Source organism: Chelonia mydas, chromosome 11 (assembly GCF_015237465.2).
Source record: "Chelonia mydas isolate rCheMyd1 chromosome 11, rCheMyd1.pri.v2, whole genome shotgun sequence".
NCBI classification, from domain to species: Eukaryota; Metazoa; Chordata; order Testudines; family Cheloniidae; genus Chelonia; species Chelonia mydas.
In genome coordinates this window covers 52,416,111-52,433,518 of record NC_051251.2, presented here as the reverse complement: position 1 = coordinate 52,433,518, position 17,408 = coordinate 52,416,111, and the positions used below count along the sequence as shown (strand labels likewise).

General features: G+C 41.1%; 1 protein-coding gene across 4 annotated transcripts in view; it reads right to left on the bottom strand.

Moving 5' to 3' along the window:
* Positions 1-17,408, bottom strand: part of MYO1B (myosin IB) — a 179,711-nt gene that overhangs the window by 72,457 nt on the left and 89,846 nt on the right. For all 4 annotated transcript variants that reach the window (XM_037912508.2, XM_037912505.2, XM_037912507.2 and 1 more), the window contains exons 5-7: positions 15,905-16,009; positions 13,251-13,297; positions 7,595-7,658 (exon numbers count right to left, since the gene is read on the bottom strand). In XM_037912508.2, the coding sequence (XP_037768436.1) occupies positions 7,595-7,658; positions 13,251-13,297; positions 15,905-16,009 (216 nt within the window). The remainder of the gene's footprint in view (positions 1-7,594; positions 7,659-13,250; positions 13,298-15,904; positions 16,010-17,408) is intronic.

The window sequence follows — 17,408 nt, the reverse complement described above, 5'->3', positions numbered from 1 at the left end:
CTGGGAAGTATTCATGGAGAGATGCCTGTTCTCATGGGATGGATTCCATCTGAGTAGGGACAAAAATACACTTCTAGGATGGAGGTTGGCACAACTGATTAAAAGAGCTTTAAACTAGGATTTTGGGGAAGGTTGTTGAGAGATACACATGTAATCGCCACATCTGATTCTAATACTGAGCAAGAGGAAAATCAGGTAAAAGAGGATACAGGGATAGAAAAAGGAACAGAGGGTAGGAGAACGGACAACATGAGGAAAGACAGCGCCATAACCACTGGCAGTAACAGTCAGGCAGGTGACACTGTACCTCATCAGGCAAGGAATCTGGGTGAAGCCAAGCAGAAACAACTAAGATGTCTGTACTCCAATGCAAGGAGCCTGGGTATCAAAACAGAGGAACTAGAACTACTGGAGTAGGAAGTAAAACCAGATATTATAGTAATAATGGAAACATGGTGGAATAGTAGTCATGACTGGAATTCAGGTATTGAAGGGCATGTGCTGTTCAGGAAGGTCAGAAATAAAGGTAATGGTGGTGGACTAGCATTGTATATTTATGACGAGGTAGACTGCAGAGAAATTTAAGTGAAATAATGCATAAAATGGAATTTGTTTGGACAAAGATCACTTTGGGGAAAAAAGGCAACAGAGGCTCCACTAGTTTAGCGCCTGGGGTCTGCTACAGATCACCAAGAAAAAATATGGATATGGACAGAAACTTCTTTAATATTTTTAATGACATAAATGCTACTGGGAATTGAGGGATTATGGGAAACTTTAATTTCCCAGATACAGACTGGAGAACAAGTACTACTAATAGTGGTAGAGCCTAGGGATGTAAATATCGGTTTAAAAAGTTAACCAGTTAAACGATTAAAATTATATCGTTTAACCGGTTAACTGAGGTCACTCCAACGGGCGGGTCCCACTCGGCCTGGCGCAGCCAGGGCCGCTGGGCTCCTGCCCATCCCATCCCCACCTAAGCCAGCCTCTTCTAGTCACCCTTTGATTCAGGTAGCTTCCCCTCCTCCCCCAAAACCCAAAGACAGTGAGGGGAATCTTAAAAGAGACAAAAGCCCTTTTCTTCCTGCCCATGAAACTCCTACTGCTTTTTAAGCTGCAATGAGCTCTTGCTGACCCCATTCCAACATAACAGGTCACATACAGGAGTTACAAACAGTTATACCAGTCTCATGAGTGGTCAATATCAGACTCAAAGGTCAGAAGGGATTATCTAGTCTGACCTCCTGCACATTGCAGGCCACAGAACCGCACCGACAGTGGCTACTGTTACAATTAGGACCTCATCTACTTCTCAACCAAAAGATGAGAAATTCCAGCACCACCCGTGTACCAACTTGGGACAGTAGTGGTCTGCAGTCACTAAGAAAAGAATGCCACTAAATCACACCATAGCCTCCTTAAGAGTTGCTTACCATCCTGGTTACTCACCTGGCTCTACAACATTTGGCTTGTGATCAAGCAAGAAGATACATGGCTACATAAATTGAAAACTATTTACTGTTCTATAGTCTAAGGCCTGGTCTGCACTAAAAAGTTAGGTCGAAGGAAGCCGCCTTAAGTCGACCTGTTAATGTATGTGTCTACATTACTGGGTCCTTTAAGCCAACCTAAGTCGCCTCTAATGTTGACTTCTGTAATCCACCTCTGTGAGAGGCGTAGCACTTAGTTCGATTTTCATGGGTCGACTGCGAGGTAGTGCAGGTGCAGCGTTGTGTAATTCAACTTAATTGGCCTCTAGGTGGTGTCCCACAATGCTCATCTGTGACTGCTCTGGAGATCATTCTCAACTCTGCTGCACTGCAGCCAGGTACACAGGAAACAGCCCCTCCCCTGCTAAAGCCCCGAGAACCCTTGAATTCCCATTTCCTGTTTGATCAAACATTGGGAGCATGCCAGCTTGAGAACAGCTGATTATGGAGACTACATGCCCCAAATGTGCTCCAGCCTGGTCTGCACAGGAGGTGGTGGATCTCATCGCTGTATGGGGAGAAGAGTCTGTTCAGGCATAGCTCCGATCCAGCAGAAGAAAGGCTGACATCTATGCAAAGATCGCTCGTGGAACGGGGGAGAAGGGCTACATGAGGGACATACTGCAGTGCCGTGTGAAAATAGAAGAACTTCACCAAGCGTACCAGAAGGCAAGGGAGGCGAACAATCATTCTGGTACTGAACCCCACACATGCCAGTTCTACAATGTGCTTCATGCAATTCTTGGGGATGATCCTACCTGCACCCCCAAAAGCAACGTGGACACCTCACAGGTGTGAGAGTCTAGGGACAACAAGGACGACAATATGGTGGATAAGGAAGAGGAGGAGGAGAATGGGAGACAGGCGAGCCGTAGATCCATTCTCCCTGAGAGCCAGGAAATATTTTGAACCCTGGAGCCCTGTGGGTCACAGGACGTCACGGAGGCCAACCGCGATGCCGGGGAAGGCATCTCTGGTGAGTATACAGTTACAATCAAAGTCCAGTTAAACTTTAGCATGCACACACATTCGGTGGGATTGCATGTTTACTGTGAAGAAAAAAGCGAGGTGCTGTGGTTCTCTGCTTACAAGAGGCTGCTCCAGCTATGCAGAGGGTGGCCCCGGAAAAGACTGTTTATGTGGACTGGGATAGCCAGGGAATCCTTCAAGGATATCTCTCAGAAACTTTTGTGGAGGTACTCTGCAATCCTTTGCAGAAGGTTTCTGGGCAGGGCATTCTTATTTCTTTCATCATAGTAGGACACTGTCCCACGCAACTCCTGAATTAATTCTGCTGGCATCATTGTGATACACAGCATAGCAGCATAAGGACCGGGTCTATACACAGACATCTTTCAGCATCTCCTTCCTTTCCACTTCTGATACCCTCAGAAGACTGATATCACATAGGGTCGCCTAGGAGAAACGGGGGAAGTTTTCATTAAAAGTGCTCTTACACCAAAAAAAAAAGGGCATATAGACCCACCCTACCCCCCACATTCTGGATCACCAAACCACACGGCTGCTGATGTGCCTTTACTGTGCTAAGCATGGGTCAGCAAGTAGTTTAAAGTGTCTGATGTGGGGCCCCAGTCCCCTCATGAGAGATTCCACAATTTGGGAATGAAAACGTTCCCTCCTGCCCCGTTCATAAACGGCTTCCCGTGGTGCTATGGGGAATGTCCATTGTTTGACCAGCTACCTCTGCTCCTGACAATAGCCTCCCGTAAACTTCATTAAAAGTGCAGTCACCCATGACCCGGGCGTGGTGGGCATACTCACCATAGCTAGAGAAGCAAAACAGCACAGTGAACGGTTACGGATTCTGATTATGTTATGGCTTGCACCTAGTGTAATAAGGGTTGTTGGGTTGGCTTTTTTTTATGAAAACGGCCTTGCTATGGAAACATTTCATTCATGTACTATGGCTCCTTTATTTTTTCCCATGACTGACAGCTGGAAATGTGTCCTTTGGCGTGTCATCAACACCTGAAAGTAGACTTTTGCTGATTAGGAGGAGGAAAAAGAGAACATGGGAGAACATGTTCACCAAGATAATGAACGCTTCTGGGACAGCTCACACAATGCTGAGAGCATGGAGGATTTCACTGTCCGAGAAGTTAGACATGGACATGGAGAGCAGGAAAGCTTCCAATGAGCGAGAGCGTGCGGTGCAGGATGAGATGCTTTGGATTATGAGGGACCAAGCAGGCATGTTGAGGCATCTGGTTGAACTGCAGAAACAGAAGCAGGTGGGTAGAGTCCCTCTGCAGACCCTGGTGGACAGCCAGCCAGCATTGCCTTGTGCAGAATCACCCTCCCCTAAGTGTTCCATGAGGCATGGATGAAAAGTCCATTATCCCTTTCACTTAACTCAGGGGGTGGATACAAGAAACAGAAGGTGCCCATTCACAGACCTTTGATGGTCTGGAATGCGTTGTTACATTATACAGCTGAAAATGTTTCTCCCGTTGCAACTTTACAACCCCTTTTCCTCAAGGTTACCTTTTCTTTCTGTTCTCCCTCCTTATTTATGTTTGTCAAATAAAGTAAATGGATTCAAGAAATAAATGTCCTTTATTGAGTAGAAGCAGTAGGCTTGGGCAGGGGTTGGCTTTACAGGGACAGTGATACAAGCCAGGTGAAGGTTTGGAAAAGCACAATACAGACAAGCAGCTCACATTACTGTGACTCATTATTCAAACAGCTTTTCAAAGCCTCGCCGATACACAGCGCTCCTTGCTGTGCTCTTCTTATTGCCCTGGTGTCTGGCTGCTCAAAAATGGCTGCCATTCAATCGGTCTTAACTGCTCACCCCTGTGGAAAGATTTCCCCCGTTTTTCCCCACAGATATTACGGAGCACACAGCAGACAGCTATAACCATGGGGATGTTCTCCTCACTAAGGTCCAACCTTGTTAGTAGACTTCGCCAGCGCCCTTTCAAATGACCAAAGGCACATTCAACCACCATTCTGCACTTGGTGAGCCTATAGTTGAACCATTCCTTACTGCTGTCCAAATGGCCGGTGTATGGCTTCATGGGCCATGGAACAAGGGGTAGGCTGGGTCCCCCAGGAGAACTATAGGCATCTCAATGTCGTCAATGTTCATTTTGTGGTCTGGAAAGAAAGTCCCAGATTGCAGCTTTGTGAAGAGACCCAAGTTCCTAAAGATGCATGCATCATGAACCTTTCCCGACCATCCTATGTTAATGTCAGTGAAACGCCCCCCATAATCCAGCAGCGCTTGCACCACAATTGAAAATTATCCCTTTTGGTTTATGTACTCTTTGGCAAGGTGGTCTGGTGCCAAGATGGGGATATGCGTGTCATCTATCGCCCCACCACAATTAGGGAACCACATCGTGGCAAAACTATCCACTATGTCCTGCACATTTCCCAGACTCACTACCCTTCGTAGCAGAAGTCGATTAATGGCCCTGCTCACTTGGAGCACAGCAGCTCCCACGGTTGATTTACCTACTCCAAATTGATTCCCCACTGACCGGTAACTATCTGGTGTTGCAAGTTTCCAAATAGCAATCGCCACTCACTTCTCCACTGTCAGAGCAGCTCTCATTTTTGTGTTGCTGAACTGCAGGGCAGGGGAAAGCTCTGCACAAAGTTCCTGGAAGGTGGCCTTCCGCATTCAAAAGTTCTGCAGCCACTGCCCATCATCCTGTACCTGCAAAACGATGCGGTCCCACCAGTCAGGGCTTGTTTCACAGGACCAGAAATGGAACTCAACAGACTGCAGCTGCTCTGTGACTGCCAGCAGCAAGCGTGGATGTTTTTTTCAATGGCTTGCAGCAGGACAGCTTCCAAGACATCCCTATGTTCCGCATGGCGGACCCTACTTTGGCTCTGGAAATACGGCAGGAGAAGGTGCGAGGTGTTTGAGATGCTCACAGCAAGACTGCACAACTGAGCAGGCGCCATGCTTCTGGGGTTATGGCATACACGTGGCGGTTATAAGGTGCGAAAATCACTGGGTTGTTTGCCATTGATATGAGGGAGGGAGCACAGTGCATCATGGGATGCCAACGCAATGTTCCCATTCTCCCTTGCAACAATGTTTTGATCCCATGAGGCATTGCACAAACTTCCCAAAACACACTGTGGCAAGTTGCACTTTGGGATAGCTACCCACGATGCACTGTTTGTGCATCGATGCAGGCACGGCTAATGAGGACCACTCCGATGAGACAATGAGCACAGTGTGGCCACCCACAGTTGACTTACTTCAGAGGCTCAAGGTCGAATTTGATAAAGTCGACTTAATTTTGTAGCATAGACAAGCCCTAAGTAGCTGATCACAGTCAGTTTCAACACACATGCCTAGAGATGTGATTAATAGGATTTATCAGATGAACTTTTACACTCACCATTTCTTTTTCATGATAGCATTCATGTAGTAAGGTGCCAAATGCATGAAAAAGTGTTGTTAGACACTTCAACACAGATATATAATTTATAATTATCAAATATAAGCTGTCGTCAATTTGGAAACAGACCAGACCTGACTAGCTCAGCAGGTGTTTCAGTTGCTTCCATTTTACAAGATTTGCTTGAAGGCTTTTATTCCCACATAAGGTACACAAGACATTACAGGTCTGATCAATTCCCACTGAAGTTGATGGACGTCTCTCTCTTCAATGGAAGACAGATGGGATCTACATGAATCACTGTGCTAATTATACTCTCTAGTCCCCTGTGGGCAGCTCCTTGCATCCACATTGCCCCACTGAAGGGGGCCACAAGGGAGATCATTGTAAGATATGGTCCTGTAGTAAAGGGATTATCAAAGTAGACTGTTTCATGCTTGTCAGCATTTAATAATTCTGTGCTTCCCAAGAGTTGGATTCCCTAAAAACACTAATTAGTCAAAGATCTTCCTTCTGAAGTCATTATGAAGGCAATAATATTTAATGGCAATAGAAGCTGCAATATAGTCCACCTTATAGAGCATGTAACAGCATAAAAACAGGGTTGGTGAGGCCTTCCTCCCTATTGAGATTTATAGCATTACATATTAGTATAGTTCAGAATTTTTCAAGCAATGAGTTGAAGGCTTGACAATCATTCAGCTCACCTAGACAATGTGGTACCATTAGTTTCTACTTCTTAAAAAGAAGAGCCAGAACCTCTATCACTCTATTTGCAACATTCACATAGGAAATATTTTGGCATGACATGAACCCTAGAGCACAAATGATTAAAAACTACACCCTTCAGAGGTTGCTTTATAGGTGAAAAGGAAAACAAAGAATTACAGAACTACTGTGTTGGCCTCCTTTTGACAAGATACAATATTTTAATCATGATAATTAGTTTGGCGTTTTATAGACAAAACAGATGAAAGTTCACATACTGTATTAGAGAAACATTTTTTGGATGCAAAATATTTTCACGATTAGATGAAAAACAATACGCAAAGCCTGAATGATAAAAATTGTGTCATCTGTATTTATGTTTTGGTGAGTGCAACATTAAACAAACATAATATCTTTTGGCCCCAAATTTCTTTAGTTGCAAAATTTCAAAGTTAATGGGTAATAAGTTTGTAATAAACTCTTCCAAGCACAGCCTTAAAAGGTGATCTGCAAAGAAAATCAAATTTGCCCTGTCCCCTTTTTGCAGTCTATACAAAAAGGGTATTTTTGTACCGCTCCATTACTGTCAGCGCAAACTAATGACTTCTTACTTTTTATTTATTTTTTAACAATTTCTCAACAATGGAGTGCTACTCTGATAAGAAAATGACATACTTGGAATTTGATCACCACACCAAGCTTCCTCTCAGATAACAGCTTCAAGGATGGGTGATATATGGCCCCATAAACCTGGCTTATGGACCCGTTAAGCAATACTTTTCAATAATCCTGGTCCATATTTCCAAATGCATTTTTACTTTGTTTTTTATACAATTCAGTACCAAAGAAAAAGTAACGAATTTTCCACCTCTTTATCACATAACAAATACTGAGTTATTATTAAAAATAAACACTATCTCCTCATAACTCATCTCCCCTCTTTTTACTGCACATTTTGAATAAAGTGCCTGTGAAATGTTTTAAGTCAGTACCAAATGTAATACTCACAGTTACTTATAACTCCGCCAAGTGGATCACCTTTGAAATCAAACTCAATATCCATATACTTTCCCTGTGGAAACAATGGATTTTAAGAATGTTAGATTTGCCTAAGGAAAACCATTCCAGACCTTTTCAAAGTTGCTTGGTCATTTTAATGTACTACAGAGAAATTCAGTTGCTTCTTTGTGGTGTGTGTATTTAAGTTATAACAAATAGTAAATAAGTCTATGTAATAGCTTTTCAGATATTTTTCTTATCCCTTTTGGGGATTTTTATGGTAACAGGCTATAATCTATAGAGGGTGCAGTTTTCTCATGCAGGCTAATAGGCTTTGTATTTTTTAAATTTGTAGAAATAATTGTGATTGTTTTTAAGACCCACGTTTGTTATGCAGTCTTGGTTGCAGTGAGATTACCATCTCCAAAAGGGATACTTAATGGATCTGAGGAAAATGACAGGACTATTGGGGTATGAACTGCAGAGTGCACCGATGTGTTGTGATCATGTGGACGCTGCTGGCATGACTAAAAGATACCTAGTTTGCCTTAACATAATCCTCTTTCAAATGAGACTATGTTAACACGAACAAGGTTCCTTTCAGTTTTCTCCAGCAGCATACACACTCGGCAGTTAAGTCTGCAATACTTTGGTGCACTCTGCAGTTCACACCTGCAGAACAGTGTAGACATATAGTCTAAGAAAACAATACTTGCTACCTTTTAGGCATTACCAGACCTAGTAGATTGGGGAATTCAGGAACCTGTTTTTTTGGCCTTCCCGGATTAATTATACTGTTAAGAACAGAACTCGTTCTGGGTGTAGGTTCTTCCAGAAGTGTGGATCAGAGCACTCATAGGGTATTACATTCTTTGGGATTATTGAGGAGTAGGATATGCTGTAGTTGCTGATGTGTTATACAAGTCTCTTGCCTTAATAAAGCTGCAGCCTTTTCCCACTAAGTTGTCTGCCTCATCACTCAGATGTTTGGGGCAAAGATTTGAGCAGCCTGTTACCACAGACTCAATTTAACTTTCAGCAGTACAAGTGTAGTCCCTCTCCTTGACTTCTGTTTGACTTTTCCACATCACAGAAGATCGTTTCATTCTGTGCGTTACTTTAATTTATGTGACAGGTGTTCAATTTAGTAACAGTTACTTTCAACAGCAACAGCAAGCCATGGACCCTTATTGTTTATGAAATCAACGACAGTACAGCTCACGGGCAAACAGTTCAAGGATAATGCATTTTGGCAATAATTCAAAGAAACTCCAAATACATTCCCGTATAATGGATTATTCTGTTTCACCTTCCCCCAGTGCTTACTTAATGGAGCCAATGAGTTGAAAAGGAAGGTCTTGTGTTTACACATTTCCACTCATTTTACTTAGGACGACTTTTTCCATCACAGAGCAACATAAAATTGAGTATCATATTACACTCCTAAAGTACTGCCTTAAAGATACATTCTTATTTACAGGGTAAATTTGTCAGGATTGGTTTATTAAGTGTCTAGCTAAACAGTAACAAGTAACTTTTTTTCGCAATATTGGCAGCCGTGTCATGGACAACACAGGACAGTACTTGTATTTTCTTGTTTGAAAAATTAATTTGGAACTGGTAAATTCGGGCTTTTTTCAAAATTACATTCAGTTTTTAAAGTAATTCAATCAGAGAATTACCACAATTCCAATTTTCCAATTACTGGGCCAGCAGTATGTTCCCCAAAGAGCATTTTAGCTCTGGATTTAAAAGCAAGATCTGAAGAGAGAAAGACAACTGGTTGTACTCTCTCCCCCTTCATATTCCTGATCTCCCAAATTCAACCTTCTACACTTCCCAACTCCTCGCCGTCTCTTCTTCCCCTCCACCTTCCTTGTTTCATCCACATCACCTTTCAGGCACCTTTCCTTCCCAACCCCATATACTCCAATATCCCCTAAACCTTGTACCTTGCCTCACTCCTGGAACGTCTTGTGACACTCTAGAGCCTACAGTGCCTGCGATAAAAACACTCTACTCCGTTCAATTCAGAAAAACCAACAGGGTCAATCGGAGTAGCAGTCAGAGCAAACTCAGCGGTGTGGAAGCAGCACAAGAATCTCCCACCAGCTACTGAGCAAGAGTTTGCGGGGGGGAAGGCCTTCACCTGGCAAAAGCAGCTCTCCAGCAACCCTAAGTTCTATCCAGGTGGAGGACCACAATATGAATGTGCCATCCTAACCAACTTTGGGGCTCAATTTAAAGCAATAAAGATATTCTAAGAATTTGAATTCAAAGTCAGCCCATGGAATTGTGGGATACTTTCAGCGGACACCCAGAGCACAAGTCCAGTGGGGTTGTGTCTACATTGCCAAGCAATAGGGCTTGAACCCTGCGTCCTTGGTTAGCATGATTTTGTGTGTAGAAGGAAGGGGGATTAGGCTCGAGCCTGAGTTTGAACACTGGGCTTACACTGCTGTGTCAACATACCCTCTTTGTGACTTTCTACTTTCAGCTCCTAAGAGAAATTTGGGGATGGGTGCTCAGTCTTTTGGGTCTCCAAATATTTAGTTCCAGCTTATTAGTAGCAATTATATTTATTGCCAGCCACCAGCTCCTATACAGTTTTGTTAGGGGGCTTATTCCTTCACCCACTTACTTCCCTGGTCCTTCTCGCATGAACAGAGAGCAACAATACCCGAAGTCCAAAGGTGCAAACAATATGAGATTTATTGGGGTGAACTTCCAGCAAGCATGATTCCAGTTTCCTTCCTTAGTGTCCCCCTTCCCAGCTCTGACACCACAGAGCCTTACACCTGTGTCCCTGCTCCCATTCCTGCCCTTAGCCAAACATGATTCCAACTTCCCCACCCCCATTCCCTGTTCCCATTTCCCCCACACACACCCACCCACTTCTTGATTGACTGCAGACTATATAGTAAAACTTGAGTTCTGCTTAGCTATACCTTAACCAATCATTTTCCTGAAATTTAACTAACCAATCCTAACATATTGTAACATGATTATTTAACCAATTATATCCCACCACCTTAATTAGTTTACACCCAGCAAAATTAATTATACAGCAGACAGGAACAATCGCAGAACCAAGACAGAGATTATACAGACAAACAATAGCAAAGTGGGAACGATCATGACAAAACAATACAGAAGTGAGGATTTCACATCCCAGCTATGGATAAGTGAGTTCTTGCCAGACAGGATGCTACCAAACTAAGTTTCCTTTTACATTTTCTAGGCACTTCCCTTTCTCTGGAGGTGATACGAATACAATCCTGTCCTGATAGTGCCTAACAGCCCAATAGCACCTTATTTCAATGTGACTAGTTTGGAATGTGAGGATGTGACCGTTCGCTTCCCAGCTTATGGCTGCCTCTGCTGCTTAGCCAAAGATCTTAGCCTAAGCACAGGACCTCAGACTGTCACAGTAAGAGAAGGACCTTACGCCGGCAGACAGTGATTTTGATTCTTTCTTTTATACCTCTATAACTAGCTAAGCGATAAGAATACACCTAAATTCTTAGAGTATAGGCCTTTACAGACAGGCCTGAATATCTATATCCTAACAAGTTTCACATTTGGTTTTATGCTGAAATCTTTCCTTAACAAGGTATTTGCAGAGTACAAATCTACTAACAGAAAACCAGAACAGCTAACATGGTATTCATCGCAAAACTGAAGAGTAAACACATGTAGAAATTTCATGCCTGCAAAATGAATCTGAATTAAAGATGCAGAGTTAAAAAAAAAAAAAAAAGAAAAAAAGAAAGAGGGGAGATGATATCATGCAGTGATTAACTTGATAAATAGCACAATGCTCCCTGTCACATGACCGTTTAGGCAACCAACTGTGTCAGGAATAGCATCAAATCTAGCTGAGGTATAATTATGTTTCGTCCAGCCAGATAAGTGGCAACTCTCAAATTTAGCACTCTCTTGCATATTTTGGTTTTCAGTCTAATTTTATGTTAAAGTCAGAAAGCAACAAAAACTCTTACCAGGAGACTAAATGCATTTGTAGAACAGGAGTCACAACAAATCATGAATTAAGCAAATATTCAGAAGGGAGAGGTGAAATGTTCTATTGGGTCAAATGAAACATTAAATGCTATACATCACAGAGCAACGTGGCTGGTTTCATAAGTAGTGCTATGACAAAAATGTTTTCCGTTCAAATGACATGGTCATTACTTTCTTACAAGAAAAGCTTCTCACATAAGATGAAAAAGAAAGGTGATCCAACACCCTCTCCCCTTTTGGGTTTCAAGTTCAGCCTTGTAAAAATGTCATGAAAACCTACCAATGCTTGCAAAAGTATACTTGCCCTCCCTTAGTGCTGAAGATGATTTAAAAAATCTTTTAATCCTTCATTAATATTATTTGCCTTGGGCAAACAAAGGAATAGAATCTGACTTCGACTTTAGGAACGTAAGCAGGCAAGAGAACCAAGTTCCTCCCAACATAGTGTCTTTTCATCTACTTACTAGGAAGATCAATTATATAATGGGAATAACAACAACTCTGAAAAAGAGTCATTGCTGTTTACAGGTCTCACCTAACAGGAAATATCTGTTTTCTCGGCTGTGCAAGTCCCAAATTACCACAGATCTAGCTACTATGGTGGGTGTGGGGTAGTTTAAAGAATTCAGCAGAAATGTTGGTCTATTTAAATAGTTCCAGAGGTGAAAGATGCAGATGGAGAAAGATCCCTTATCCAAGTGATCTCTCTGCTTCTGCTCAAAGTCACTAACCAAGCAAGAGTTAGCCTAGCTCTAGAATGAAATGACTCTCCCGCATGCATGCAGGTAATTAGGGAGCATGAGAGCTACGTGCCATTCCCCATGGGGCAGATTGAGTTTACAGAAACCTACAGTGCTGGGATGAGGCCTCCTATCCCTGATAAAAAGGATAATTTTTGGATGTCTGGTTATATTTACACAGCAGCTAGAAGGGTGCTTCCCAGTACAGGGTACAGAAACACAGTAGCTCTGCTTAAGCTAGTCTGCTAAAAATGGCAGCGTGGCCACGGCAGCACCGGCAGCCACTCAGGCTAGCTGCCCAAGTACATACCCACCAGTCAGGTGGGATTTCAAGTGGCCCTTTGCCTCCTGGTGTACAGCTTGATTCTAAAAGGAAGATAGACAGTGCCACATGGGTTACTCACTTGCTACAAACGCCTTAGAAATTCTGGGAAGTGACTGATGGACTCGTTTCCTCCTCAGAATAGGGATTAACCTCCACAGCAACAAACCCCTGCATTCTGGAGAACCAGCTGGTGCTGGAGTAAGTTTTAAAAGCTTGCTGTGAAGCAGTAATCGAAGGATCTACATGGGCTCAGAGAAATTCTATGTCCCATGTTAAGGAGAAGGTCCGATGACATAATTTAAGGAAATACCAATTGATTCTAAGAATTTCAAGACATGACAAAATTTGGTTTGGAACAACTTGACACAGTCCACTTAAATGTTTTCTTAATTAACACAGACTTTAAAAAATATACTGCAGATGAGCAATAATGCCTATTAGAACATCTGCTCCAGACACGCATGATACTGCCCAGGCTTCTGTAACTACATAAAAATCTATCACACTCTAAACTTTGATAGGAATTATTTCCTTTACACTATATGTACGATCTTCTGTGCCTTGTACATATACTTACAAATCTAGAAGAGTTGTCATTTCTTACAGTTTTGGCATTTCCAAAAGCTGGTAGGAAAGAACAAAAAATAAATGAAACATGGTAAAAACATTTAAATACTAAAAAACAAGTCATGACTGTATGTTATGCAAAACCAAAAATAAATAAATCAATGCCTGATGGAAAACAAAGCACTGTCCTGTGTTTGAGACATCATTATCAGTTGCTGAAGATGGATTTATAAAAATCAGTTTAGTTTGAAGTTTTCTAACAATAAGAGCCAGTGAAGAAAAAACTTTCCCAACATTATAGTCAACGTGGTTTTGAACTATGCCTGGCAACTACCAGCTTACAACGTGCATGCAACATGAACTCAAAATAAACTGTAGGGCAAGTTAAGGAATTAGATTTCATCCTGTAAAGCTGTGTTTGTCAAATGGAAGTGTGTTACTCGCTATTGTGAAATATAGTGCTCATGCTCATTGCAGAAGGCTTTGAGCTAACTTGTCACAAAATATATATCTATACTTTCAGTACTCAAGTAAAGTTAACACTGAGTGGAAAAATATATGTTTCTCAGCTTTAACAAATTTGCATGGAGAGACTATTCTGCGTCAAAGAACTGGAGCCAAAAGACAGAGTTTGTTGCTCTTGGAGGCCAGGGTTAAAAGTGACAGAACTGTTTAAAAAAAAAAAAAACTTTATACAGTGCAATAAGTCACCTTTTTAACAAACATATAATTAAATACAGTGCTACACACGAGACTCATCTGTAATCATGCACAGAACTAAAAACAAACTTTCTATTATAAAGAATCGAGACAGTTTTCTCCTAAATTCAGTTTCTCACGTTAATTTACATTAGCAGTATAGTTAAAAAGCAGAGCATTCCCTTAAGATAACTTATGCAAACATAACATATTTTTGCCATTTTCTTGCATTACAGCTTAGTTTAAATGCAACTGCACATAAAGGCATAGAATATGATCTAAGTTGTAAAAAATCTAAGCAGCAGCTGGTACTTGGTCATAGCATGGTTACTGTTAATCATGGGAAGATATGGTGTCACTTCTCTTTTACCGGAATGCAACCAAAAGCTGGACAACACAGCAACAGGCAGCACAAACAGCAGTGCTAAATTCTCAAAAAAAGCAAGGAGTGCCCATACACATCATGATTATATAACATCACACTTTTAAGTCAGGGTTTCTCAAACGGCAGGTCCTGACCCCCCCAAAAGAGACCCCTCTCTCTAAAAGTGCAAAGTTTCAAAAAGTTCAATGAATAGAAGATTGGTGGGGGCGGAATAGATCTGGACAAGGAGAAGAAGTCTGGAGATAAATGTGAGAAGGGAGGGACAGGCAGTAGAAACAAAAGTGAAACTGTTAGAGCAGCATATTCCAGAAGTCTTGAGGTCTTTCTGAGTGTAGCCTTCATTGATTTGAGATCTACCATACCATTCTCTCACTAGAAGGGAAAACTTATAATGGCAGCAGGCCCTAAAAAAGACCCAGTTTGGGAATATTTTAATGAAGTTCCTCTGTCTGTGGGTAAGACAGGCATGCATGCAAAATGCAAACAATGCAACAAAGAAATGCAAGGCCTGGTTGCCTAAATAAAACAACGTCATGGGAAGTCTTGCTTGTTTTGTTAAAATATTATATGTTTGCTGTTGAAGAAAAAATCCAGAATACATAACGTCGTCGTTTTAGTTAAATAAAACAATTTAAATGTCTGTCTGGTGATGTTCTCCTCCTAATACAGCAAGGCAAGAAAATCTTCCAAATATTAATGATTAACCTGTTGAATTGGAGATAGTTCACCTCCCAATGGCTTCATAAATATCTGCTTCAATTACCTTTGGTAAATGAAATAACCAAACAATCATTCATTTTCTGATATAGCTGTAAAACTAATCTGAAAAGTTTTCTAAATAAATCACTTAAAAATGTATAGTGTGTACCTTCTAAAAATGAAACCTACATCTATCTCTGAGTTGTGAAGAATATATATTAAGGTTATAACAACCAACAAGAATGCACTTTTATGTAGAAATCCATGATTACATCAAGTTTTCCTGACTAGTGATTTAAATCAAATCCACCCTGTCTAAAATCCTTTTGTTCTAAATAAATACTTGGCTTTATAAGGATGTTTGGTCACTCATTACCACTCCCATAGCTCCCTAAGGGAAACAAACTGCAGATAGAAAAGGAGTACTTGTGGCACCTTAGAGACTAACAAATTTATCTGAGCAGAAGCTTTCGTGAGCTATGAACCCAAGGTACGCAGATCTACTGAGTTAATCATGGTTGATCACAGCAGACTGCAGTCGGAGAGTGAAAGACTAGCAGGTGACAGCTAGATACCTGAGACACATTCACAAAGAGATCAAAAAGGAACAAAAGTGCAGTTAGCCTAGAAGCTGACATCCTCATTTGCTTCCTTACTAAAAGCCCACTCTTTCAGTCTTGCCAATAAAGAATCAATTTAAACAAAAATAGTTCTATTTAAAAAGAACCTTCCACAGATGAATAATTGTAAGGCTTATTTCTGGAATCCTTTAAAGCACCAACTATGCTTTTGGATACTGTAAATAACAAAGCCAGCTGACCTGGTAGGAGGATGCAGTACAGGAAGCAATGTATTTTCTACACACATTATTAGATTCTTACCTTCAAGCACTGGATTTGACTGTAAAAGTTGTTCTTTTACTTGATTAACTTCTGCTCCTTTTCCACAAACAGCTGCTACATAAGACATAACAAGCTTGCTGGCCTCTGAGGGGTGTAGATTAGAGGATAAAAAAAGATCAAAGTGAGAAATAGTCCCGAAAACTGGCATAAATATTTTATTTATTATGCAGGCTTGTGTACCTTAACATTTTTACCATTCCAGCAGGAGTTAAAGACCCCAATCCTCCTCCACATATCTGTTTCTTCTTGATACTACTCAGGCCCTGATGGTGTGATGAGGCCCATGCATTCAGACCCCTGTGCGCACATTGAGACCTAATGATTTCAGTGGCCTGGAATATTTAGGACCCAAGCAAAACGATGCTGAACACTAGTGAACCAAGCATATATAGGTTCTTTTCCATTCGGCTTGAGTAAAAGTGACTCAACAAGCTAACAGTATGAAAAATCATCTGCAACATGTCAGGCTACGGACAATGGACCTTAACATTGCAAAATGCAAAAGCCAAATAAAACTACTAAATCAATCAATCAGTTAGTAGATTTATTTGGCTTTTGCATATTATATATCAAATCACACACATACACACACATCACATAACGGTAGCTATAAGTCTAAATAAGTAATTAATGCAGTCTATTTTAAAACAGATTACAGAATACAAACCATTAATTTAGTCAATGAACATAATTTCACTGTGTTAATTTTAACATAAGCAAGTTTGAACAAGTTCTGAAATTGTTAAAATCCCAGTTATGTAAACATCAAATCAGTGTCAATGACCCATCCAAATAATATAAGTAAAGATTACATAAAACAAATAGTGTGGATCTTATGATAATATTGTTTAGCACAGAGAGCAGCTGTGACAGGAGCTGAGCAAGTAAGGTTTAAAACAAGGTATGCAGTGTTTAATATGATGCAAGATTGTTCAATTTGGGGTAACTCACAGGATATGCATTAATACAACTTTAAATACAACATAATTACTAACAGCAGGAATCCCACTCAAATCAATACAATGATCATAAAAACTCATTTACTTTCTCCTTTCAAAGATCTGGTACGTATTTAAGGGTCTGATTTCAGCAAAGAACAAACAAACGAACTGTTACTCCTTGAATTTTGATTCTCTTCTGCTTAAGCAAAATTTGCTTAGTATTAACTGGTTGTTTCTGTCCCTAAGTTGAATTCAGCAAACAGACACAGATAGGTATGGCAGGCCTGTGCCCAGGGCCTCATCTCCTGGAATCACATGAGTTCAGCAGAATCTCAGCTTTCATTTTTACAAAAAGAAAAGGAGTACTTGTGGCACCTTAGAGACTAACCAATTTATTTGAGCATAAGCTTTCGTGAGCTACAGCTCACTTCATCGGATGCATACTGTGGAAACTGCCTATCCATTTTTGAGAGCTCATTCTTAATCTTTCCCTGTTTGCTGTAGAGGATGTTGATCAGGTGATTCCGCAGTTTCTTTGACAG